This window comes from Amblyomma americanum, chromosome 1, assembly GCF_052857255.1.
Source record: "Amblyomma americanum isolate KBUSLIRL-KWMA chromosome 1, ASM5285725v1, whole genome shotgun sequence".
NCBI lineage: Eukaryota > Metazoa > Arthropoda > Arachnida > Ixodida > Ixodidae > Amblyomma > Amblyomma americanum.
Genome location: NC_135497.1, coordinates 24900937 through 24927038, shown reverse-complemented (window position 1 = coordinate 24927038; position 26102 = coordinate 24900937). Strand labels below are relative to the sequence as shown.

General features: G+C 48.7%; 1 protein-coding gene across 1 annotated transcript; it reads right to left on the bottom strand.

Annotated features, from left to right (window-relative positions):
• Positions 1–12373: 12373 nt before the first annotated feature.
• LOC144131466 (uncharacterized) lies at positions 12374–13296 on the bottom strand. The gene has a single exon (XM_077664453.1). It carries the CDS (start codon positions 13170–13172, stop codon positions 12498–12500), a length of 675 nt encoding a protein of 224 aa, XP_077520579.1. The 5' UTR covers positions 13173–13296; the 3' UTR covers positions 12374–12497.
• Positions 13297–26102: the final 12806 nt, after the last annotated feature.

Genomic DNA, 26102 nt, shown 5'->3' with positions numbered 1-26102 from the left:
TAAAAGCTTTCATCACTCTGGCCAAATGCTACACCGTTGTCACATGTCACACCAGAATATTCAGGGGCGCAGTTGGATAACGCTTCGTCAGACCACCGCTGACGCTTGAAGAAGCGTCGGATGTCCACCATTCGGGACAGCGCGAGACAAAGCTGGCTATGGAGTTCCTCGTGGTTGATAGTGTTAGAAAATATATGCGAATTGATTGGAAAAACTGTTGAACGCGTACGTCGAAAACAAAAAAAAAGGCTACATATACAACGAAAACTTATCTACAGGGCAAATGCACGCTCGCAGCTTCATGCACCTCGCTCGATCTTGCTCGCGCATCCGCACAATCGAGCAACCGCACACACAGTGCTCGTCGCTCTCTCGTCCGCTGTCACGATTGTTGTCAGCTCCGTTGACTACCGGCCACTTAAATACACCGAAGCACAAACAAACACAGAGGCGCCCACACGTGCAAGGGCATATTAGCCGCAGTGTCCCCGAGTGCGAACTTTGGGGTGAAAGGAACGCCGCGTGACTTCCGAGGGGAAGAGACACTCGCCACTCCGGTCGTAAAATTTGTTTTGTGTGTTTTTATGGGGTTTAGAGCCCCAAAACGTCTCAGGCTATGAGGGACGCAGTAGTACAGAGCTCCGGATAATGTCGACGACCTGAGTCTCTTTACCGTGCACTGACATCGCACAGTACATGGGCGCCTTCTGCATTTCGCCTCCATCGAAACGCGGCCGCATCGGCCGGGATCGAACCCGCGTACTCGGGCTCAGCAGTGAAGAGCACTACCTGCTTAACCGCCGCGCCGAGGATCCGGTCGCAAAATGTAAAGGAGGCACTCACAGAAAAAAAAACAAATACGCACGGAAAGGACGCCATGTAAAGGGCTCTCGATTACAATAGCGTTCATACGAGGTGGATGGGTCGCGGGTCACACCGAACATTAGAATAATGGCAGTAACTTTAAATGCCACATTGGAATATTACATTAATGTTGAACATTATTAAACAACTTTATGTGTTATAAAGAAAGCATTAGTTCAACATTGAGAGTAAACATTATTTTGATATGGTGACTCTTTAATGTTAATATATTGCTAAAAATTACCATGCAATGTTATATGTTGTGCCAAAACATTACTTTAATGTTCCAAATGAACATTGTTTTAATATAGTCCTCTAAACTTTATTACAATGTTGGAATCATAAATATAAACAAAGTACAATATGTTTGTCTCAGGCCTTTTATCACTGTTCCTACCGTAAATATAATATTCCACTAGCTGTATGTTGTTGAAACTAAATCTCTTATATTGTGCCTGCCATGCGTTCTATGCACAGCTCCAATATTTTGTTAGGAAGTTTTTTTTATTACCCATTCGTCACTATCACTCACCAGCCTCCCGTTGGTGACGGATGTATAGGCTTGGCACGATAGTACCCTTTCGGAAGCGAATGTATGATTTGCATGCTGTGCTGTGTGGGGACTCAAGTGCCGTCCCCGTAGTTCGTCTTTGAAAAGTGTCAGCTTGTCACAACTGGTGGACCCGCATGCTCGTGGGAGGTTGCTTTAACATTTTCAAGAATGCCGCATTTATTTTTATTGATTCTTATATAGTGCTATAAAAACGTTAAATATATAACATTGCAAAAACATTAGGAAAGTACATCAAGAACTTACGATTAACTCTCGACTGGAGCAAAAAAAGTAACATTGCTATAATGTTTTGGTCCTACATGGGATCAATATCAGCGGATATGGTGCAAAGATGTGGCGGGCAGAAGCTTACGATTTTTTAGTGCGCGGTAGTAATTGCCCCATGTAGCTTAGAATATGTGTCCTTCCTTTCCAAGTTTTCTCCTGTCATTTTTCTCGTGCCCTGACTATGTTGATGAGCATTTGTGAACTTTCTACGTAGCACCAAACCATTACAGCAATGTTACATTTTGTTTGGTCGAACATTAACTCAATGCTGTTAATGTATTTGTAAGGCCGATGCTTGTTTGGGCTAGATTCATTTTTATTAGTGTATGACGCTTACCCCGCAGAAGATAGAGCAACGCCACTCTGCCGGAGACGAGCTTGCCAAGGATCCACCCAAATGGTTTCTCATTGTACAAAGATGCACGTGCTGGGAAACATGTGGCCGGTGGGAAGGTGGTCGGAATCATTTACTGGCTGCCGCCGTTGTGGCGAGGCCTCTCAAGCCAGAGGGGCACTCAGCCGAATGCACTTTCCCTATGGTTGCCGGTTCGGTGCCCGGCGTACGAACGTATCCTGATTATAGCGAGCGACGAAGGCGAAAACAAGATGCCCTGTGCACTGTCTGCCTCCGTGTCGCTATCTCTCTAGAGATCAAAGAAACAGACACCTATCTCAAGACGGCTCGAAACACATGCTCGCCGGTGCCCCTGTATACATGCAACAGGACGCCCTTCAGCAGAGCTAACGATGGCGTCGTTTGAGAACGGCGGAACGACGCGTGCCCGGACGCAGCATTCGCAGGTGTCACCCTAAGCGTGGAAGCCGTGCTACTTTTACCCTTTTGGCTGAGCGCACCACCTCCCCTGGCGTGCGGCGCTTTCCCCGACGTTTTCGCCATTGACGCAGCCATCACTTACGGTGACGCAGCCATCACTTACGGTTTGAGTGAGGAGGCGCGTCGCAGTAGCACTCAAAGCGTCCGTTCTCGAAGAGTGCCGGCTATGCTTTATGGCCGTCATTTTTCCTCTTTTGCCGTTTCATGTGCTTTTATTCGTTCTCTCCGAAGCCTAGCTGCGGCGTTCCTTTATACTTGTTTTCATTACAGTACGGAAAAAGCGCGCGGGCCTCCATTTTCGGTGTTTCTCTCGAACACTTTTTACATATGAGAAAAAACGTAGCCTCCTTCCCTTTTCTCCGGCAAATCATACCGCAGACGCACTGCAGCTGTTTTCATGGCAGTGTGGCTTTGTGGGTGTTTACACTGTATAAATTCGTCCGAAGCGCTTGACAATCGTTTTCATAACCAGAAAATGAAGCAAAGCATAGACTCCTACGTATTACACTCTTCCATTAATAAAAAAGTTTATTTAATTGATTATCCTATTTTGATAGGTACCCATACACAAAATTTATTTGCGGTTGCATTTATATGGGAGCAAAATAATTATGTGGTCGTATCTTAATTCGTTGAATTGGATCGCACAATGACACTACTGGCCTCGGCTTTCAGTGCACTACAAGCGTACAAGCTTTTTGAGGGGCGGATTTATATAGGCTCGGTTTGGGTGGCGGGGTGGTCGAAATTTCGTCATTTCGGCAAGGAGTGTCTACAAGCGAATGTGACGCCACGGGAAGGTGCCACACTTTTCTGACTAAGCGTGGCGGTCTAGACTTTTTCCTAAATGTAGCCGGAAATTAATGAGAAAGCGGAAGTTCTCGCGATAATATACTGCGTAGATCTCGAAGTTCAAGATAGAAAACCTCAAGCGTTCCTCTCAGAATTGTTCGCTATCTTGAACCTGTCATTCTTTCATTGTCGTGCTATCAGCAGCAAGATTACGTCATAGTGTGCAGAGTGCAAAGTTTTCTCGCAATCCTGAATGGCGCTTCTACGGATATGAGGAACCTGAGTGTGATAATCGACTTTTTAGCTCGAGCGAAAAAAATTATTGTCGAAATTTCCAGGGGGGTGCAACCGCCCCCTCTTGCCTCAACCCCCCTCCCCCCAATCCGGACGCCCATGCCTCTGGATTGTTTATATCTTCCAGAATTGACACCATTTAGTATACAAAAAACTGTCTGTTTCCGAGGAACCCAGATATCCACGCAAATAAATAATTCAGAAACTGCAGGGTACGCAATCTTTGCAATAATATGTACTGTTCCACGCTATCATAAGCTTTGGCTATATCTAATGCCACCAACGCAGCATGATTTTTTTTTTTTGGTGCCGCGCAAGAAGAATACGACTCTCAAGGTCGGTGTGTGCATTCCATACGGAACATTTTGGACGGTAACCAATTTGACAGGAACTAAGTATATTATTGCGGTCCACAAACTCCGAAACATGTAGGAGTATTGTCAATTAACTTAACCACGTTTGATGTCAATGAAATGGGTCTAATATTATCCAGAGAATAACCACCACCATTGTTTTAGGTAAAGGGATCACTTTGGCGATTTTCCACTCAGGAGGAATCCATGCATGTTTGATTGAAAAATTAACCAGCTGTAATAAGGAGTTAGAGGACTCCTCAAAGAGGATCATTAAAATTTTTTTATGTTACCCTGCCAGGGCCAAGAGCAGCACTTGGTAACCTCAGCACTATCGGGGAAAGCTCGGGAAAGGTAATAGGGGACACATACTGAATCTGGTCCACGGACGCCACAGACGCGGAGCGCAAAAGAAGTACAGACAAGAAACGCTGCTCTAATCCTTTGGCAATTGTCTCAACTGTTTCTATTGCTTCTTGCGGGGTCAAAACACATGAGGGTGAATTTTCAGAAACCGGAATATTTTTCCGCGATCTTAAGAATCCGAAAAGTGCGCGACGATTTCCATGATTTTGATAGGAAATCAGAATGCTCGGATTCATAACTTTCTTTCGCTTGTGAGACTGTACGTTTAAAAGTAGCCGCATTGAACTTATAATCATGCCAATTTATCGGGCACTGATTGTGTAGGAGCTTCTTCCATGCAGCCTTTCCGCGTCTCTAATCCCGCGAACAATCTGCATTCCACCATCTAGCTGAAGTGTTTCCTCTTGATGTATATGTACCAAAAATTCGGACTTCTTTCGGCATTCCTCAATAGCTAAGCATATGCCTTTTGCTGTATGCTCTTCAGCAGAATTAACCGCTGAAGCAAGAGTGGAGCGCAAAGAGGACTGAAACTGGCCATAGTTTATATATGACCTCAGCTGAGAGCACGCCGGAGTTAAGCGGCAATTAACATCACAAACGATAGGTATGTGATCGCTAGATGTTCCACAATCCACAGTCGACCAATTGAGTGCAGGAACACAAGGGCTGGTGAAAGTTAAATCTAACACAGATCGAATTTGTGCGCGGAGAAATGTGGCCTAACCTGAATTCATGCATGAAAAGTTGTTATCAGTAACCCAATACCAAAGGTGCTTACCACAGAAATCTGTCTTATAACCCCACGACACATGATGAGAATTAAAGTCGCCGGCCAAGAGAACTGACTTCTGACAATTAAGTAGCAGGAGATCTAGCGGCCTGGTATCCTGCACACCGCAAGGAAAATAAGCATTTACTAATGAAAAGGGATAGCACCCTGGAATTTCAAAGTCTAAAGCCAATAACTCAGTCTATAGCAGAGGACTGAAAAGTAATCTTAGCCCTGTGACAAAATTTAGAAGAAACTAGTGTTAGTAAGCCTCCTCCTCTTGGCTGTCGATCTTGTCGAAATGAAGAATAATTTTGCAAATTGAAATGTTTTTCAGATGTAAGCCAAGTGTCCTGTAAAATAATTATGTCTGGATTATGTTGAGATATAAGGTACAGTAAGTCTATTGAAGCTGACAGAAGTGACCGACAGTTCCACTGGAGAATTATTACCACCCCTATGGTTGAAAAATCCGGGCAGCAGCAACTGCCTGCCCCAAAATATTTTCTTTTGGCTTAGAGCCAACCTGTTGCTTCTTTGATTTCGGATGAGGATGTGGAGAAGGGTTGGACATGGGGGATCCACTGCGTTTGAGGATTCGCGTGTCCGAATCCACCATCTCTGCATCATGAATAAGTTGAGCATTATCCGAATTAGTGGACCGAGGAAGAGGTGAAACAGCAGTAACTTGTTCCCGGGGCTGAGACAGCGCAGGCAAGGAATGTTGGGTCATTAACGAAGGCATGGCTTACATGGCAGAAGTCATTCCAATTTGCATGGCCTGGGTAATCTGCGTTGCCAGAGCATTAGATATGCACTCTGTGACAGTGGACACTACCCGTCAACCATCTTAGGCATAGGGGCTTCCACAGTAGTCACAATTAATTGCCTGAGAGATAGACGAATCTAGTGTCACTCCTGAACGGGCTGACACACCTGCACAGCCGTGAGCTCTCTCTTTAACTTCTGATATTGCCTCGCGCCGCGAACAGCGTTTGCGGTCGGTTATTTCTAGAATTTGTAATTCATGATCCCGAGAAGGACAATCCATGAAATTTGCAGCGTGAGATCCACCACACAGGCAACACTTGTCGTTTTGATCAGAGCATAAATTCGACGGATGGTCATCGCCGCATATGCAACACCGCAAGGTGGACTTGCAGCCACGAGCACTATGGCCATATCGCCAGCAATTGCTGCACTGCAGTGGCTCAGACGGAAGGGGATCTACACGGAAGATTAAGGGCCATGCTTTTATTTCCAAGGGGGCAGGCAGTGTCAGTAAAAGTGGCAATAACTGTTTCTGTTGGCACCCGCTCATTGTTCACCTCCCGGCTACAGCGATACACAGCAAAAACACCCGCTGCAGAGAGAAGGTCGAGGGTCTCAACTGGAGACAAGCAAGAGTCCACACCGCGAACCAAACCTTTTGTGCAGGCCAGATGAGACGGACTGAAGCTGTTTACCGGAAGAGGCCCAAGAGAAGAGCAGCTTAGAAGATCCTTTACGCACGACAGGTCTGGTGAACGGCACAGAATCTCGCCACGTCCAAACTGTTTTACCCCAGTGATTGCCTCATATAGGGAAGTGGCCTCTTGGAGAGCAGCTCGAACAGGCCCTGGATTGTTAATTTTGATAGCACCACCATCCTTTGGCACCAGCGCCACAGGAATGCCGCGGACGCAGGAGCGTTGAAAAGCTTCCAGAGGCATCTCATGAGGCTATAGGGAAGCCGACCAGGGGGAGCTCCCCTGGCCGGGAAACTGCGCAGGCCGCCCACTCCTGCCTAAGGTCTTCCTTGAAGGCTGGCAGTATTCATTAAATAAATAAATAAATAAATAAATAAATATATAAATAAATAAATAAATAAATAAATAAATAAATAAATAAACAAACTCTCTAAGATTGTACATTAGTGCTGTATAAAAAGATGTACAACTGTACAATAAACAGGGCTCTTCTCACCAGAACCTTTCAGTCCGCGAGACAAAAGCAATGGAACAGTTAGCCTCCCGAGGTGATATCATCATTAAGCCGGCTGACAAGGGTGGTGCTGTAGACCGCGGTATAGTAATGAACAACAGTGATTACGTCTCAGAGGCACACAGGCAGCTAGCAGACGAGTCCTTTTATCAACTCGTATAGAGTGTGACCCCACAGATCAGTTCAAAGGTATTCTTAAGAATACATTACTAGACCTTTACAATGATAACCGAATTACAGAAAACGATTTTCGCTTAGTTGTCTCACTCAGCCCGATGACCGCTAGATTCCAATTGTTACCTAATATTCACAAAGAAAACATTCCGGGTTGACCCATTGTTTCTGGCGTCTGCACGGTTACGGAAAATCTGTCTCGTAATTTCGACATGCTCATCAATAACATCCCGCCCACGTTTCGGTCTTACATAAAGGTTGACACTAACTTCCTTTCTGACATCATTCATCTTACCATTCCTCGGGGTTCCTTGCTTGTCACGCTCGACGTCACTTCACTCTACACAAACGTTCCGCGGGCAGATGGTATCCGGGTCGTTGTGACCGCTGTGAGGTCTAAATAGGGGAGATAAATACATTCTCTCCCTTTATCCGCGGCTGGTACAGTTTAAAACCGCCGACTCCGCCCCGTAATCGCGAGCGTTACCGAGCGCAGCCCGACCACGGCTAGCCTTGCAGTGTGAAAAACAAAGGAACGACTCTTGCCGACACAAAGAAGACATTTATTGCTACAACAACAGTAACGCCAGCTAGCATCAAAATACGCTAAGAAATCGACATCGTCCGACTCACCAGCAAGGTTACGAGCGAACGTTCGCCCACGCTACGAGGCCAGACCGGACTGAAGTCCCTAGACCAGCTGATCTAGGGACTTTTGACAGGACAAGCTCGCAGAAAAAATGGCAGTGGCTTAGCTCGGCTATGCCAGGATATACCTAGCGAGAGGTACGTTTCCCTGGCTGAGCTTGTTGTGGTCACTGTGCGCTTAGCAACTATTGTTTAACAAAACTATTGCCATGACGGCATGACTGTTGTCATGAATTCGCTAGTCTCCCTAATGTCGTGGTCAAACACGTTGCACCTACCAGCCGCCCATGACGCCACATTAGCAGGTGCAAGATGGTCGACCGCCCCTTCATGTCAATAGGTCGGCGCCATTGGTTGGAAGAAGGGCCTACTTTGAAGGGCATTTGCCGCTGCGTTCTTGAGTTGTCGTCTGCAGGACGGAGGCCTCTCCCATTTCCCTCCAACTAACCCTGAATCCGCCTTTTTCATTTTCCTGTGCTGCCACCTCGCGTACAACGCTGGAAGCTCACTGGTAGGGTACTGCGCGCCCAACCCGGCCGGACTGAGTGCCGCTGCGGAGCACGTTTTGTTGGAATCTATCAACGATGGCGTGTCCTGGGCAGCACCTGGTACCTGGAGGATTTCTAGGGTTGACTGATGGCTTGGTGCGAAGTCTGAGGCAGGCTGTAGTGCTCACCGAAGAGCAAATTCTTCAGTATCTCCGATCATCCGGCATGCGATGCGAACACCAGCTAGGAAGGGCCGCCGCTTCAGAGATGAAGGCTACATTCGGAACATAATGTTCAATGAAATATCCCAGATCAGTGAGGTTGGCGTTTTCCGCTGTATATGCCTGCCATTCATGAAAGGTGGATACTACATCGTGCACGCCGTAGTACAGAAAACGACTGGGGACAACAGTTTTCACAAGCAATCGTTGTGCTCAAGCCCTGCCGAATAGCTACACGAGCTATAAAAGCACAAGCGTACTCGCAACAAAGCAGCTCTGATAGCATTTCACTGTATTTTCCCACAACACACCGCTGCATAGGTTAAACAAGCATGCGCGTCCATAAAGACGAGCGCGAGAGGCGCACATTAATCCATTCCGGCGATACCACGGAGAGCTCTTCATCATGGATATGATTCGAACACACGCATAACGCACCTTCTTCTTCTGCTTCTTAATACATGGCACATACCCACACGGGGGGATTGGCCAGGGTGTAGTGGCATAAACAAGGAAATTTCCATAGGAGATTATGACAAAATTTTAGCACCATGCGTGAATGCTCTCGTAGCTTCTTTTTCGTTGCCCGCTCCATCGTGCGTTGAAAGCGGCTCACAGCGCTTGCCCATTTGGCCTTCTTGCTTGAGAAAGCAAAAAGCGCCGGAACGAAGTCTGGGTGCCGCGGTGACATTCGAGGCCTTCCTGCCCATGAATAAAACACTTCATGATCGACTGCACACGCATTTAAACACAGTACCTCGTCCGCACCTGTCACAAAGTGATTCCCGCACAGTCTTGACGTGCTTGACGGTGCCCAAGGGCGGCACGATCGTCGAGCCGGCGAACTGCTTTTATCCACGCTTCGCGTCGAAGGCTGTCCCGGGAAGCGCTCGGAAAGAGAAAAAATCCGAGTTTACTTCCCTTTACATATTGGGCATTGCTGCCGTATGCAACACATTTCGTAGGTATCGCCATATGCGTCGCGCTGAACGCCCGACGGCTGCAGCAACGCACCCCGCGTAGGAAGCCGGTTTGTTTACACTTCCACGACCGGTCTCGAGTGGAGCGAGCGACCCTTCCAATATGTTTCGCGACACCGCCGCCAGGGGATGGGCGCATGCGCAGTCGCGTCGTGAAAAAGGCGGATTGTGCCAGCTGCGGCCTTCTGGTTCCCGCAGACTTGCTTGTCTCATCCGCGCGCCTGACTGTGCCCTGCGCCCTGCTGTACGCGGTGTTCCATCCTAGACTGTTGTCATTTTTTGAACGATAGGCTTTGCGAGTTTGAAGACCGCTTTCTTCAGCATAGCAGTGACAGCGGTGGTGTGCATCAGAATACAGCTGAGAAGTCTTAACCACAGGCTGGTTAATTAATACTAAATTACCGTCTATTTAACTATCTTAACTAGTTAGGCTCCTCGTTTATTGAGTGGTTTGAAGCCCACCGTTAGTAATATCCATGTCCGTTTCCAGATTCTCGAAACTGCCATTCTCATCGCCGCTGCAGCTCAAGGAATTTTGGGGTTGCCCACGGACAAAACCGCGAGAAAAAGCACTATAGCCAGGCCTACCAGCGTGCGTATCTCAGCGACGTGCTCGGCGAGGTGGTGTGTACCGCGTGCTCTTTTCCCAGTGTCCGGGTGGGAGCGGCTAGAGAGCACGTGAAAGGCGCGCCTTTTCCTTGCCCTGCAGCGGCAACGAGAACGGCATTTTCGAAAATCTAAAAACTGTTACGGATATCACTCACGGTGGGCTACAATCCTCACAATAAACCACGAACCTAGCTGTAATAGTTAATAGGTTAACAATTTAATATTAATTAACCAGCCTGTAGTTAGGATGTCTTAAAGCTGTATTCTGATCCACACCACAGCTGACAATGCTTTGTCGAAGAAAGCGCTCTCCTAAGTAGCAGTGGTTTATTTAATATAATAGTAAGAAAGAAAGGAACAGATTTTTACTGGCCACGGCATCTGCCATCGCTACAGAAGCGCCTGAACTGGGGCCACGGAAATAAAGGGATAGCAGGCAGACTGGAGAAATGAAATGAAAGAGGTGAGGGGACGGGCAGAAACGACAGGGGTGAAAAGATACTATGTACAGGCATTCTATTTACACAATGCCATATATACTGGTCGGGCACGTGTGATGTCCATAAACAAGGAAGAAGAGCACGCCCGCGCACCACAATGCACACTACAGCTGGAGTGGGGCGCCCAGCTGATAATCGTCCAGGGTAGCACACGCGGAGCGTTCGAATTTCCTTGGGTGTAACACCCTGTATACGTTTGCCTTCCCTTGGAGTCTCGAGTTGCACCTTTTTTTTTTCACCTTTCTTTTCGTGGTATCTCGAACATCCGTGTTCGTTTTTCTTGTTTTAAGGCGAAAGCCTTTAATGGCTCATGCTCGCGACCCAGTCCGTCCGTCCTTCTGTTACGCTCTTCGGCAACTCGATAAGATCTTTGTGCGCGATGGGATTCGAACCACCATCCTTTGGTTCCGCACCCGAGCGTGCTAACCACTAACGCTGCGTCCTGCCAACACGAATGTAGTTCTCCTTGTCTAGGACGCTGGAGAGAGTTTGCGGAAAGCCGTCGAATCAGACGGATGCCTCCCAAACGCCCTCTAGTGTTTCCAGCATTTAAGATTCACAAACATCTGTGTACTTAATTAACAGCTTAACCACACATCAGTGACACAAGCAGCAACACCGCGCTAAAGGCTTTCGCCTCACCGCACTTTAGGTCAACAAAGTGTCCCCCTGAATTTGTTGTTTTTTTTTGCGCTGTAGTGAATTCAAACATGTGCAACCAACTAGCCAAGCCGAGGGTAAGCCTCGACTCGACGAAACCAATCAGAAATTGCACGACAACGTCGCACGTGCTCTAAACGCAGCACCACCATTTCCACACTCAAAAGTGTAAGCAGGCGCACCTGCTGCCATCGTCTGTGGTTTGCTAAGGTGACGGGGCAACAAGCAGACTTGTCGCGAAGAACACCGGCTGCCGTGTACGCACAATGTCCCCGTGCTTACTTTAAGCAATTACACGCCTGATCATAACACTTCATGGTCTGCTAATTGTGGTTCTTGCGTCGGGTACCAAACAATCCTCTGTATGTCACTTTCGAAAACCCCCTCTTCGCTTCAGGCATCTCTCGAAGTGTTGTGCAGATATTTTGGCAAATTTTCAGCCACTGGAATTGGTGTAATCAAAGAAGCTTATTCTTCTCACTCTTCGTTCGAAAAACTGCCGAGTCAGCAGCGCAGTGATTCACACAAATCCACTGGAGGGCCCCAGAACCGTGTCGGCCCATTTTGTTTTCTGGCTTTAGGACTTTGAAAATGTTCGGTGTTGCCTAAATCTGAGCCGACGCTTACGCGTTGGTAGCCTACTCGTCTAAGCCGAATGTATATAAGGATATCGAATACTGTCGACCTGTTTGGGATGTCCAGTAATTGGCGACGTCCGCGTTGCGCTGCAACACAGGAGCTGTGGCCGCGGAGGTCGGTTCTTAAAGCATTGCCAGCACAGCGGTGCTGAAAAATTGTGCACTTACCCGTTGAATAAAATAATCAATGTACACTAAATATTTACGCAGCCTCAGTCCTCTGTGCAAGGGCGCATTATTTCACCATAAAGCGCAATCCTCAGCACGTACAGTAAGCACGCAGACCACGCCCGCCGATTTGACGAGTGCTATACGGTCCACCGAGAGAGAGAGAGGGGGGGTGAAGCTGCGCCGATATACTTTATTTTGTACCTCTGACACTGCACAGTAGCGCTTCTCGGGCCAGCTCGCGGACCCGCGAAGCATCTCTCTCTGCGTAGAAAAGGGGGGTCTTCTTAAATTAGCGGGGGAGGAGGGGCTCAGGAGGCGTTGGCGTGGACGCGCATGTGCCGGTTCAGGTTGCCCGACTGCGAGAAGCGGAGCAGGCAGAGCCGGCACTGGTACGGCTTCTCGCCCGAGTGGGTGCGCAGGTGCTTGGTGAGCGTCGAGCTGTCCGAGAAGGCCTTCTTGCAGAGGCAGCAGCGGTACGGTCGCTCGCCCGAGTGCGTGCGCATGTGTGTCGTCACCGACGAGCTCTGCGAGAAGCGGCGCTCGCACACGGGGCACCGGAACGGTTTCTCGCCGGAGTGCGTGCGCAGGTGCGCCGTCAGGTTGGCCGCCTGCGAGAAGCACTTGCTGCACTGCAGGCAGCGGTAGGGCCGCTCGCCCGAGTGGGTGCGCAGGTGCGTCTTGAGCGTGCTGGGCCGCGCGTACGCCTTGCCGCAGATGCCGCACAGGTTGACGCGGCCGTCGGCGGCGCTTCCGCGTGCAGGGGCGCCCTGGCCTGCCGCCGCCACCTGGCCCCCGGGGGCGACCTGGTGCGGGAGTGGCGGCGGGGGAGGCGGCGGCGGAGCGGCCATGTCCGCCGCGTAGCCGGGGCTCGCGTACAGCTCCTCCTGGGGGTGGTGGTGGTAGGGCGGCGGCCCCCACTGCGCGTAGCTGGGCTCCCAGCCGGCCACGCCCATGGTCATGTTCATGGACAGGTTCACGCTCATCGATGTGGGGAACACGTGCGGCGGCGGGGCCTCGGCCGGCCCGGCCCCGTAGGGCCCGGCGCCCGCCGCCGGCGAGCTAGGGTGCACCACTGCGTGCTTGAGGGACAGCAGCACGTCCGCGATGGTGTCCCCCCTGCGCGCGAGAAGCGCCGTCAGTGTAGCCACTAGCATGCCCAGGGAAAAAAAATCAATATAAAGCAATGGGTCATGTGGCGTCGTTCAGTTGTCTCACCCTTCATGCAATGAGCAGCCAACTAGCGCCGACAAAAGTCACTGTAATTTTTTTTTCTATTCCACCAGCTAAAAAATCCACTCACCGCGCTCTTGGGACGGCGCCAGGGTATTCGTAGTGGGGTGGCGCGGAGATAGGACTGAAAGTGGGGGAGGGAGTGAAATTTTCGGCAGACATGAGGTCCCTGAGCCATTGCTCCTTAAAAATAAAATAACATAATAGAAACAAAACAAAATGAACGACGACAGATTCACATGTTCAATTCAGTCACATTTGAATACAGGTACTGAAGCGTTTAAGCCATTTCGCACCGTCGAAAATGAACTCTGCCAGGGACTGAAGGAAGCGTCCGGCAAAGCTTGCTCTGCCCAAGGCTTTTGTGCATGCTGTGAAGATAACTTCCAGAGCAAGACACGAAATGAAGTGCACAATGAACGAACCCGCGGAAAGGCGCTATGTTGTTGAAATTAGAGAGAAATTCAACGCATGCAGGGTTATTTCACCAGTGTGAACATGATTTGAAGAACCTTCAGGGTTCGGCTGTAATACTGCGCACCAAAACCGGATATCGTTGCGTTACTACGTTAAAATTACACATTCACTGATTCCTCTCGTAGAAATGTGGTCTCAGAACACAGAATACCCTATGTAAGCAACAAGAAAGTGGCACTGACGCGGAATTAACGCAGAGCTCTAAAGGCTGCCAGCGCCCCCTAGATAAGTCAGGCTTCACGTGTACACTTGCCGCAAGCAGAGAGGAGGCAGTAGCAGCCCTTTACCACAGGTAGGCTGCACTTCGTTCTTCTTCAAGCCATTGTTCATGGATACGTTTGATAGGATCCGCGTCAAAAGGGCCGCTCTAATGTAGTTTGCGATGAAAGCCATCGACAATTTTTGGGCTTTCTAAAAGCTCCTGACTGAGTTTTTCGGATTTTTTCTATTTTCAGCTCCACAACGCACCGTTCCCCCTTTTCGTATTATTGAACGCGATGGCGTTACATTTTGTTGTAAGCATAAAGTCTCCGTACGGGCAAGAGTTTATCGCAGACATTCGATGGGCAGCATCTCGATGAAATATTCGCGTGCTCTGCACAGCGATCTCTCTGTAACGCCGAACGGCACTCTTGCAGCACACAGCGCGGCTCAGGCAACCCTCAGTGCCGACTGATTAAAGCACGTTGTTAGAAAAACGAACAACAACAACAATAACAAAAAAAAAACGAAGCGGCTACATTTGAATGACTGAACAATTACAAGGTCACTGAGAAAAATGCTCGAGCCTTTCATATTTCAAAACGCCTGCTCGTTATGACGCCAAGTCAGCACCTGAAAGACTGGGGATGCAATTCGACTGCGGCTGCCTTGTGTGACGTCTTGTTGAGAACTCTCCGCCATCAACAAACGTGCTATCCAGTGTCCTGCCGACAGCATCGTAGATGAGGGATTGTCGAGGTATACATCATCATGACATGACCCGCAGTGAAATTATGTAGGGCTTATCTGCGAAAGGAAGACTGAACAACCGCCCTCGATCCTTACTAGATCAATTTCAAAACTTAATGTGACCTCATCGTACACGCTTATGGTGAGCTCAAAACCCTGCCCTGAACACGGAAGACTGTTTTCTATAGCATTGAAGGGCTATTTTCACGCAGTGTATGTGAAAATAGCTCGAAAAAAAAAATACCTTTAGAGCTCCAGTATTCCTTGAGCCAATATTTATTAAGTGAGTCGTCGCAATATATGAAGGAAGCCAACAGTAAACGAAACCAAGGAGCATTGGGAAATGTCTTTTTTTTTATTTTGTGGTGCTGATTAGTGGGAGGTCAATAGTGTAAATATGTTAACCCTTAAAGATTATTGATTACAAAGCAGAAGAGAAAACAACCACATGCCGCCGGTGGGATCAGAACTCATGACCTCCAAATTTAGTTTAGGGCTCTGGATTACGAATATCTTAACTGGAATAATCATCTAGATTATGTGACAGCTAATGCTAATACCAAAATCGTTTTTTTTCCTCGAAGGTATCCACTGCTAAAATTTGTCTACTTGCATGTAAATTCGTCGTACACTTCCAATGCTAGATTATACTGTCATCATTTGTTACCCGTTCACATAAAATAATATCAATGAAATTGAAAGTGCGCAAAAAAGGCGGTTCGTTTCATATTACAGCGCCTTCCAGAAAACATCAGCAAACGCATTACTAATTAGAGCAAAGTTAATATAATTTGATCAAAGAAATTGTGTGTCGCGTCCTGAAATTTTATATCAAGTAATTAACGGGCATTACAAGGTGGATTTCGCTAACATCATATCTTTTGCTTCTGGTATGCCACAAGGCAGATTCATAATCGGCAATCATGCTCAGTTTTCGCGGACAAAAATTTTGAATATTGAAATATTGAAAGGTATTGTTATGGAAATATTGAAGGTAATGGCCCATTTTTTTCGATGCTTAGCGAAATGTTTCTTTTACTGCAGTTTTTCCCATCGCTTGCATTGAGCAGTTAAGACTGCCGTGCAAGACCAATGGGGAACGTTTATGACTAAAACAAAAACGTAAATATATGGCAAACACATGCAAGCCTGTCGAGTGAGCATCTGCGGATATATTGATTGCTATTGTGAAGTCTTTAAATATATGAAAGAATTGCGTTCATGAGCACTTTCCAGTTGAAACTGATTATTTCCGGAATTGGTGGGTATGTAACCCTTTTTCGCAAAAATAACATCTTCAAGTGCTCATTTTTTTCCCAAGACGGTTATTGAGGGGAGTAAGATTGCAAATTATCAAGTTTTTCAGTCATCCATACAGTTATTCGAACGTAATTCGCAGTTTTCTGTATAGTTATTTCTTGTTTTTATTGTGCGTGTTCGCTTTTTCTCTTGGATTGCACTTCGCTGAAGTTTACCGTTGTTTTCATTTACCCTCCATGCGTGTATTTTCATTTTATGGATGTATTCCCACCTCAGCAGATACCACTGGCGCCCTGGAGTAAGAGCCCCCCGCAACAACTTCATCCACCACTTCTGCCAATAAATTATATTCATTCATTCATTCATTCATTCATTCATTCATTCATTCATTCATTCATTCATTCATTCATTCCCACCTCAAATTCCCTCCATGAGATTGCAGTATGGGTAAATAAATAAAATAAATAAACCCACGCGCTTTTCTACGTGCAATGTGCGCTTCACTGGTCATTGCTTCTTTGCGTTTATCTTTACTGACATGACATTCGTCGCCCTGGTTCCGTCTGGAAGCTTACTTTGCAGGGAACCCAACTTGGAAGTTCCTAAACATTCAAGGAGGCGGTCGGCTCCAGTCGTACTGACGGTAAACGGCTGATTAAACTCATAGCTTAGACATCTTTAGCGTACCGTGCACAGTGTTACCGTTACTCAGTTTTCGCCAATGCTGCAATAAACATTCTCGAAAAGGGCACATTGCGAAAAGCACGAAGCTGATTTTAAGAAACAACCACCGTGTTTTGTACAAAGAGGGAATTGTCTACCAGGGCCCGTATACCGAGTTTCTGTCACAATCGAAACCGTCATGATCGGCCACACCTGATTGGCCGAAACGCCGGAAGAGGACGTGGCGGCTCGAATGCAGCGGAAACTGTGGAAGAAACCGGATGGTGACGTCACGCACATAGCGTACGCTCCATAGCGGATGCTCAAGGACCATGTCAAGGAGCTTAATGAGATAACAATCAACATGGCGGCGCGCTCTGAAGCGGAGCCTCTCGCTTCGGAGTGAACTCGTCGGTGTCACTGCGTTTTTCGGCACGTCAACTGGCAGTAAATTGGGTACGGGGCGTTCGCTTCTCCTTATCTTGCCTATAACAAATTAGATGGGCGATAAATTTTGCTTGTTTCTTTATTTCATTGAACTATTCGGTAGCTCCGAGGCCTAACGATCTCCGGTTGTACTAACTGTTCGCTTCACCCAAACCAGATGGCGCCAGTATCAATGGCGCGCAGCCGCGGCGCTGCGGTGCGCCGCCGCCTGGCGGAAAAGTACGAGGAAACTAACCAGTAAGTATGCAGGACACAAGGACGGAGGAAATAAGAACATTAAACGACACATTTGAACCCCGCATTTGAACATTTGAGCCCAGCCGTTCACGCTACTCGCTGTGCAGGTCTGGCCGTGATGTTGCGCGCATTGCTGAACGTATTTGTTTTGCTGCAGTTAGTTGGATGGCTTCGCTTACGAACTCGAGATTAAAGCGGCGGTCTTCAAAGTTTCAGCCCCCGCTTTTCGCGCTGCTCGCGGCGCACGTCAAGCTATGATGTTGAGCGCACTGCTGAACACATTTCTTCTCGTGGGGTTGTTATGAGATGCGGCCGTTGCTCTGCCCATGGGTACAGTAACGGCAGCTATCTCTTGAAAACGCCGTATCTGCGTGCTTAATATTTGGGTATGCAAACGAGGGCCCCCAGCCGCAGACATGTTCACGGCCATCCTCGCGGCCGCCGAATACACGTGCGGCACTGTTTGGCTCGAACTCTTGTAACGTGCCATGGATAGGTGGGGTAAAAGGAATCATGGAGGCGCGCGCACACACCCAGACCATTTTCAACGCTTAACGTTGTTAAAGCTGATATGACCTCGCGTACGGCGTGTTTACAGTTGTGCGTTCTTAATTAATTATTTATGCAAATTCGCTCTGTTTATTTCGTGCCTTGCATATTTTCTGACACGGTTGTGCCATACTAAAACTTACCTTATTTACTGCGGTTGTGAGGGCTGCTGCGCGTTATGCATGAAACCTGTTTCACATGCAAGCGAAAATTCTAGCGAATCCTGCCGCCGCGGAGGAAAAAATTGTTAATAATAATAATTGGTTTTTGGGGAAAGGAAATGGCGCAGTATCTGTCTCATATATCGTTGGACACCTGAACCGCGCCCTATGGGAAGGGATAAGGAAGGGATTGAAAGAAGAAAGGAAGAGAGAGGTGCCGTAGTGGAGGGCTCCGGAATAATTTCGACCACCTGGGGATCTTTAACGTGCACTGACATCGCACAGCACACGGGCGCCTTAGCGTTTTTCCTCCATAAAAACGCAGCCGCCGCGGTCGGGTTCGGACCCAGGAACTCCGGATCAGTAGTCGAGCGCCCTAACCACTGAGCCACCGCGGCGGGGTGAAAAAATTGTTTTGAGTCGTCTCTGCGTTGAGCGGCGAGGTTACAACAAGCTGGAAATTTTCTCTGCGAAGAGCAGCTCGATCGCTCAGCCGCTTGCATGTGAACCAGCCTTGAGAATTACGCGTTAGAAGCCAATGTCCAGTTATCAGCCATTATTGCTTGTGCTGACGCAAGAAGTAAATCACCTAAACAAACAACAATGTAGTGTCTCGCAGCACAGCAGCTTCGCGCGTAGCAGTGGTTATGACAACTCATCCTACATCAAAATTCTTTTGATCACAACTGTGTAACAATGGGCAACTAGGGCATGAATATTCACCAATCTAAACACAAACGCAGCCAGTCGGATTATTTCAACGTTACCCTGTTATGCAGCCAGGGCATAGTCACTTCGAGACAATTTGCCAAGCTTTCCAGCACTAAAAAGTAAAAATTAAGACGAGTGGGCAACTAGAAAAGCACAACCGATTACACCCGCAGACGCGCTTGAAAGTAGATTATCTTACGGAAGTAATACACCGCCATCGGTTCATATAAAGCAGCCTGTCTGTCTCTAACGAAAGTAAAAGCTAAATATTCACGCCCATAGCGCATGCCTCAACACATGATATTGGGCAAAAGGCGCCATTCGAAGAAAAAAGAGCATTAGCTACGGGGGCTTGAAGTGTTTACATCGGGGGGCTCAGTAAACGTGGAGAAGATCAAATCCAAACATCCGCGGATGTTTCCAGGGACATCCCTCCTAAAGCAGAAGCAGCGCCATTTACCTCATGGATTTTGCAGCTATTATTGCGATTTACGGCCACCTTCGCTATATCCGGTATCTTCCCTCGTTATATCAGTTAATAAATTTCATAAACGTGTGCATAACAACACGACGAATCGTTTGGCACCGTCCGGAACACCCCGCGACAAACGGTCCGGCCATAATGGCCGTATGAAGGTCCTCGAAATGCACGGTTTGCAGGCGGAAGCGTCGTTGCGAATCTTACACATAATTTTGGCTTCATCTCAATTAGTAATTTTATCCACAGGAACGTGCCAAGTCATTTGACACCACTTCGAACATTCTGCGTCAAACGGGTGGCCCCCAAAATTTTATGCAAATTGTGGTCCTGGGGGTGGGGGGGGGGTGGGGGGGGGTCCACTTTCCCAGGAGGCCAGTTATGCGTCTTTCCTTTGCTTTCAAAGCTCTCGCTTTTCATCGGTTTCGGCCCAGCTTCACACGCCACGCGCTGAAGGTCAAAGTTGCGCGGTCGGCGAAACTCGCGGAACGAGCCTTAAAACGCAACAGAAAATTCATTCGGGAACGCGGTCTACTGCGCGCCAAAGGGCGCGCGTTGGGAGCGTCCGCTAGTAGTGCTAGCTGCCCTCGGCCCAGGTGCCGCCACCGTCGGCGCCGGGGAGGAGCCGAGAGAATTAGCGCCGGTCATTGAGTGGGTTTTACCGCCGCCGGCCGCCATGATTGAGGTGCACGTAGCAGACAAACTCATGTTCCGCAAGCATGTTTTCTTCGCGTTCCGCACTGCCGCTTGGAATCCCCGCGCATTGGAGATTCGGCAGAACCCTTGATTTTAAGCTCTGCTACTTATATGACCTTATAATGCTTTATATTCTATTCTTAGGGTGACCTCCGAGCTTTTCGGAGAAAGTTCATCCCAAACAAGCGCAGGGCGGCCAGGAAAGCTTGCTTAAAAGTTGAACGTGCTGTCTTGGACCTTGAAATGAATTCATGGGGTGTGCGCTTTGTTTTTCGGTGGAGTCGTGGCCACCGAGGCGGCGTCATTTCATCGTGGACGATGCGAAATCTGCGCTTGCGTCAAGGTGACACTCCAAGCTCGCGAGCAGCCGCGGCAACCTCTATCCCTACCAAAACAGCACACTAATTTCTCCACAGTGCGCTGTGTTGTCAGAATGCGACACGAAAGTGACGAAGCGCGGACTGTAAAGCGTCAGATACCAGGTACTCTCGTGCTGAATTTTGTGGCTTATGGTTTACGGGGGTTTAACGTCCCAAAGCGACTCAGGCTATGAGGGACGCCGTAGTGAAGGGCTCCGGAAATGAAGGGCTTCGATACCTTTAGCACACCGTGTACCGAGTTACCGTTATCGGAGCACCGGGACTCCGCGCGCAGTCAGGGCGCATGCGCAGACCGCCTTGAGGGCGACAGATTACCTGGAAGCTGCGCGCAAGCCTGCATCGTGACCAATCAGCGCCTGCGCACTGGCGATGGGCGGACTGCTGGTACTCCGGTAATGGCAGCGGTAACGGTACACCTTATGCTAAAGGCCGAACTCCAAGGCTTCGGCGTCGCGTCAGCGTCTCGGCCAGCCATGTGACGTAGCCAGACGCAGATATCTGGCGAAGGCAGATCTCAGCGTTGGCGCCGGGAACACCTCGTAGGTGGAGATTGGTGGGGGCCAATGACTAGCCGCGCATTGCCACTGGCTTCCGGATTAGTCCACGCCTCTGCTGTATCCGCCATAGGCGCGGCCTGTTTCTGCGAAGGCAGCAGTGCCTCTTCTGTTCCTCTTCTGCACTCGCTAGACCCCAGCAGTAGGTTCCCCTCGCCGCTGAATAGGACGATTAGCTGCAGACACGGGATAATTGAAGTGCTTTATCCACGGTCTCTCCACAGACGCCAGTTCGCCCGCCTTCATGTGTTTGGTCTGGTCGCCCTCTCCTGCCGGCGCCCAGCGACCACTCCTGTAGACGGGACGCCCAAGACACGTTGTCTTGTCTAGTCCCCTAACCAGGGGGTGCGGCTGGTTTGTGGTGCTTCTCGAAGGTGGAGACTTCGCCCTACGAGGCCACACACGCACGCCGGCATTTTCGCATTCTAATACTGTTGCTGCTTCCGTATTCAAACAGCTCGAAATCATCGCTTCATCTGTCATCTATGTGGCTTCACTGCATAATGACATGCCTGTGAGGGAGGAGGGGAAGTTCGGTCAGGTTCTTTACACGGGCTTGCCCCTGTAGAGATGGCGGAACCAAATCTTGACCCCATAATTTAGACACATGGCAAATAACAGCCATAAAACTGCGAAAATGCCTATTACATCTCAGGCGGCACAGAAAATCAAACTGAAGTAGTCTGTAAACAGTACTTCTCGGAGGACAGCAGTTGAGGTCTGTGGCTGGTTTCTTGATGTATTCCACGTCTCCACTAAATATACTCTGCCTGAAATTACCCACGACGCCCACTGTTATATATAAATGGGTCACTGGTCACCTGTGGTCAATGGGCACGGTGAGGAAAGAGCTGCGCTTCATTGTTTTGGGCAGAAAAGCGGGCTCGTCCTGAAGGTGGTCCCAAGTGGGACCGAAGGCACTTGTCCGCGGAGAAGGAAAAAATTCACCCTAATCGTCGATGAAACAAGCAGCCCGACTCAGCCCTCTCCTTGGAATCGTCGATAGTCTGTGTAAGCATGAAATGCACTGCAGGAAAGGCGTACCGTATACTATAGGACGGCTCACAGGTGGCGTAGCCGCACTCGATAGCTGTTTGCAGTGAGTGCATGTTAAGAAACTCGGGTGGTCCAAATTAATCCGTGACCGCAGCGGTGGCCTAGTCGCTTGAGCATCCGCCTCACATGCGGGAGGTGTGGGGTTCGATCGATCCCCCGTGCCGCCGGGTACCCACCGGTGACACAATGTGTACAAGATTCTTTCCCCTGGTCTGGTGCTCGGCTTCGTTAAGAGTGAAATGCCTGAGAAATGGGTCTTTGACCCCACCTTGAGAAAAAGAAAAAAACCTTGTGCCATGGCGCTCTTTGGCTACAGACGCCCTTGCGCCATAAAAATTCATCTTCATCAAATTAACCCGCAGTACCCTCCACTATGGCACTTCTCTGCTTTATTCAACCCATCCCTCACCAAACCTAGAAATTTTGAACAAAAGCATTTTCCAACGGGAAGCTGTTTATGAGCGCAATTTTTCGCGTATCGTAAGGTTGCACCATAACAATCAGTATATCCGCAGATCCCCCTCGGGACACATCGTAGGATCAGACCATTCCTATCAATATACATTGAGAACAGAATCTTACAATATTCCACTGTTGCCTCACTATTACAAGTGGCGCCCAACAGAGCTGGACTTGAGGGCGTTTGAGGTGTACACTGATAAATGGAGTTGCTAATGAGCCTAGTTGGTTTTTCATACTTGACTTGATCGGTGCGCTGCTCGTGGTTGCTTTGAAACAAGGAACGAAAAAAAAAACGCACAGAATGCTCTCTCTGTCTGTGCAGTTTTTTCTTTCGTCCCCGCTTCAAATTAACCAGTGTAGCGAACCAAGGAAGTCAAATCGAAAAAGTTGCTGCGCCCTCCTTCACCTGAAGTCAAATTTTCTCTTAGTGCCCTTCGCAAACATGCTCGGAGCAGAGCCAACGGATGAAAGATGGCGAAAACGGCAATGATCGAAAGCACAGTGAGGGAGGCTGCTGTGATGGCCGAGTGTTCTGCCGTCTCCCTCCCAACAGGATGGAAATGTTTGGAACATTCCGAATAATTTCGACTTCAAGTTCTTCACATTCGGCTTCATGTTCTCCGTCGACTTGGGACGATGTTCGCCCGAGTTTGCCGAGAATGAGAGCTATATAAAAGCAATTCCTTCTTAATAACAGAGATCCTGCTTAGTTCGCGAACTCTGGCTCGATTTCTGAGCTGCAGGCAGAGACCTAGCTTGATGCGGGCTGTGGCATGAGTTCCTACGGTGCGCGATATCTCGACGACAAACTCTGCGAGTTTGAGTGCTTTTATCGTTACCGAATTTTAAATTATCTACAAATAAAAACAATTAGCCTGAAGTAGAATCTTTTCTCTGTTCTACGTTGTGTCGGCGGATGAAAGAGTAGCTGCGGAACCGCCATCACCGCAGATAGGAGAACGTAACTGCTCCTGCAAACTCTATGAACGCCGGGGGAAAAAAATCAAGAGAGTGCATTTACTGTGATATACGTAAGGTTCACTTTACATCAACAGTTCGAATGCTTTTTTTTTATTGTTGCACAACTTCGTAGGTCATCTCACCTTTTGAAGAAAGCCTGCAATCACGCCTGCACTTGCTAGTAGTGCGCGCACAAGCATATCGTTTTCAACAAAAAAAAGTAGTAAAATATTGCGTGTCTTATGGAGGGAGAACGGGGAACGTCACACCGTTCGCATAAGTGCAAGGCCTGTTTCAGAAAAGGGGGGCAAGAAAGAACCTGATCGTATCACGATTCTTGGAAGCGTTGACTTGGGGACGTCTTGCTTTGCTTTCCGCATTTCTATGACTGCCTTCTAGGTAACGGTTAACTTTCGGTGTATTAGCAGTTTCGCTTTTCAATGACGTGCCATGGATCAAAATGTACGAAATTTTGATCCTGGAGGTTAAAAAAAAAAGAGAGCTTTAAGCCGGCATCCATGCAGTCCATAGTATTAGACGGCATCGAAGGATGGACAAGCGGAAAAACGAAAGACGACGTGAACTCAGCAGTGATACAGGTGAACGATGTGCGCAAACTATTCGACGAACCACATATACGGGAGAAACACAAGGACTGGCGCAACTCAGCAGTGACTGAGAAGCATTTTTTTTGCTCACGCACGCGCACACGTGCTCATAGATCAGTTCAACCTTAATAAATTATAACGGACGAACAGAGCCCTGCCGCGAACTTGTGTTCACCACGAAGCTGATAAACCACGAGGCGTAAACGGACACATTTTCTTTTGTTTGCAGGCGGTGAGGGGAGGGGGGGGGGGTGATAAACTTCATTCAATAAAGAGCTCTGCGCCGCCCGAACCGGGAGGGGCTCTTAGTCCAGGGCTCCTACGGCCTTAGTTGTTTGCTGCACCCGCTGCACCCTCTGCACTCGCTGAACCAGCCGTCCTTGGCCCTCTAGGTTTGAGCTGGACAACACGGCCCCCCACTGCTCTGGTTGTGGGTTTGGCATTTTAGGCGCGGCCCGCATGTGTGATACAGTGTGGGGTGTTGCCCGCTTAGGGGGGTGTGTGTTTTGGTCACGGAGCAAATTCAGGAGGTGAAACTCCCGTCTGCGCGAGCGAGCGCAGGCGACCAGATAAAGTCACAATTGTATGCGCTCTCCGCCTGCGCGCGCTCAAAGCAGACGACACGGGCGTTTGCTTCAGCGGGCACGCCGTGACGTTGTATTTCAGTAGTTCCTTTCCAAGCCACCAGGCGCCGCCAGCAGGATAGTGGCGCCGCGGGCTTGTGACCTTTTCTGGTCGCCGCAGACAGCGGAGCGTCCACTCCTATATAGTCTTCCTCCGTGGTTTTCGTACAATGTGCGGTAGATGCGGTGTAAGAGGCTGATGTAGGGTATGTGTTCGTCTGTAGGTGCATCCAAGCTATACGGCTTCTTTTTGCGTCAGCTTCTTGTGTGGTGAGGGGGGTAGATTCACCGATTCAGCTTGTGGTAGGTATCTCCCTGTTATGGGACCGGCTCCGGGGCCGCTGAATCTTCTTTCGGGGCCCTGTTAGTAAGGCCTCGGGCTATGGCGTGCGTGCGCTGAATACCGCTCAGAGACTCGTGGAATGGGTCTCCATATGAGTAGAGTTTCAGGAAGTTGGCGTTTTCTCGCTGTTAAGATGCGGTGCTGATATGCACCACACTGATATGCGGCCACAATTTCGACCTTTCGCCTGGGACTCTGAAATCACGTAGATTTTTTCTTCAGCGCAGCTGGAGGCCATTGTCAGAGTAATTTCCATCTCCTCCGCTTCTACGGTTTTGGAGGTTCGTATGGTGGTGGATGAGACCATTTGCAGAGTGTAGTCGACGATACAGTCGACCACAGCAGGTCGGAAGGCTTATTGCGCCGCTTCGGTGTATTTGACGGTCGTGAGGTATTGACTCAAGTATGGAGATAATGAGAAATTATATAACAGCTGTATCTTAACGGCACTCACCTACGGGGCAGAAACGTGGAGGCTAACGAAAAGGGTTCAGCTTATACCCTTGTCGAGCGCGCAGAATAAAGCGCACTGGCGGAGAATGCGATTGAGCCCATCGAGTGCACTGCACGTTACGCGGTACTAAACGGGAATGCAAAGTGCGCTCACAGATAGGAAAATGACGGCTTGCTAACAACAGAATTTTTCGAAATGGCGATCTGTACGTGTAACCTTCAGAATTATGCTCGTTTAGAGCAGTAGAGCACATAAAAATAAGCATAACATAATTTTCGGCCACGACCGCATTACACTTGCTTAACGACAATAGCGTAGCAATTCAAAACAATTTCCTAGCACGTCCAGAATGCGGACAACAAACAACATGGCTGACCACAGCTTGTCCGATGTGTTGTGTTGCTGGTCGCTATCATAAAACAATTGCGCAAATGAAAAATTTAGGTTACAGGTAAAGTCAACTTGTATGCGCATTTTGTTACATATTACACTTTATGCCGAAAAAATCACTGCCGTCGAGGCTACGTACTCGGCCGTCACAGGGTGCTCTGTGAGCGCACTCCGATCCGCGTGCAAACTTCGGTGAGTGCACTTATGTTACGCCGTGTAGCTG

Bases quoted from the DNA above. Each gene is read 5' to 3' on its own strand.
- LOC144131466 (XM_077664453.1), bottom strand. From the start codon at position 13,172: ATGAGCGTGAACCTGTCCATGAACATGACCATGGGCGTGGCCGGCTGG.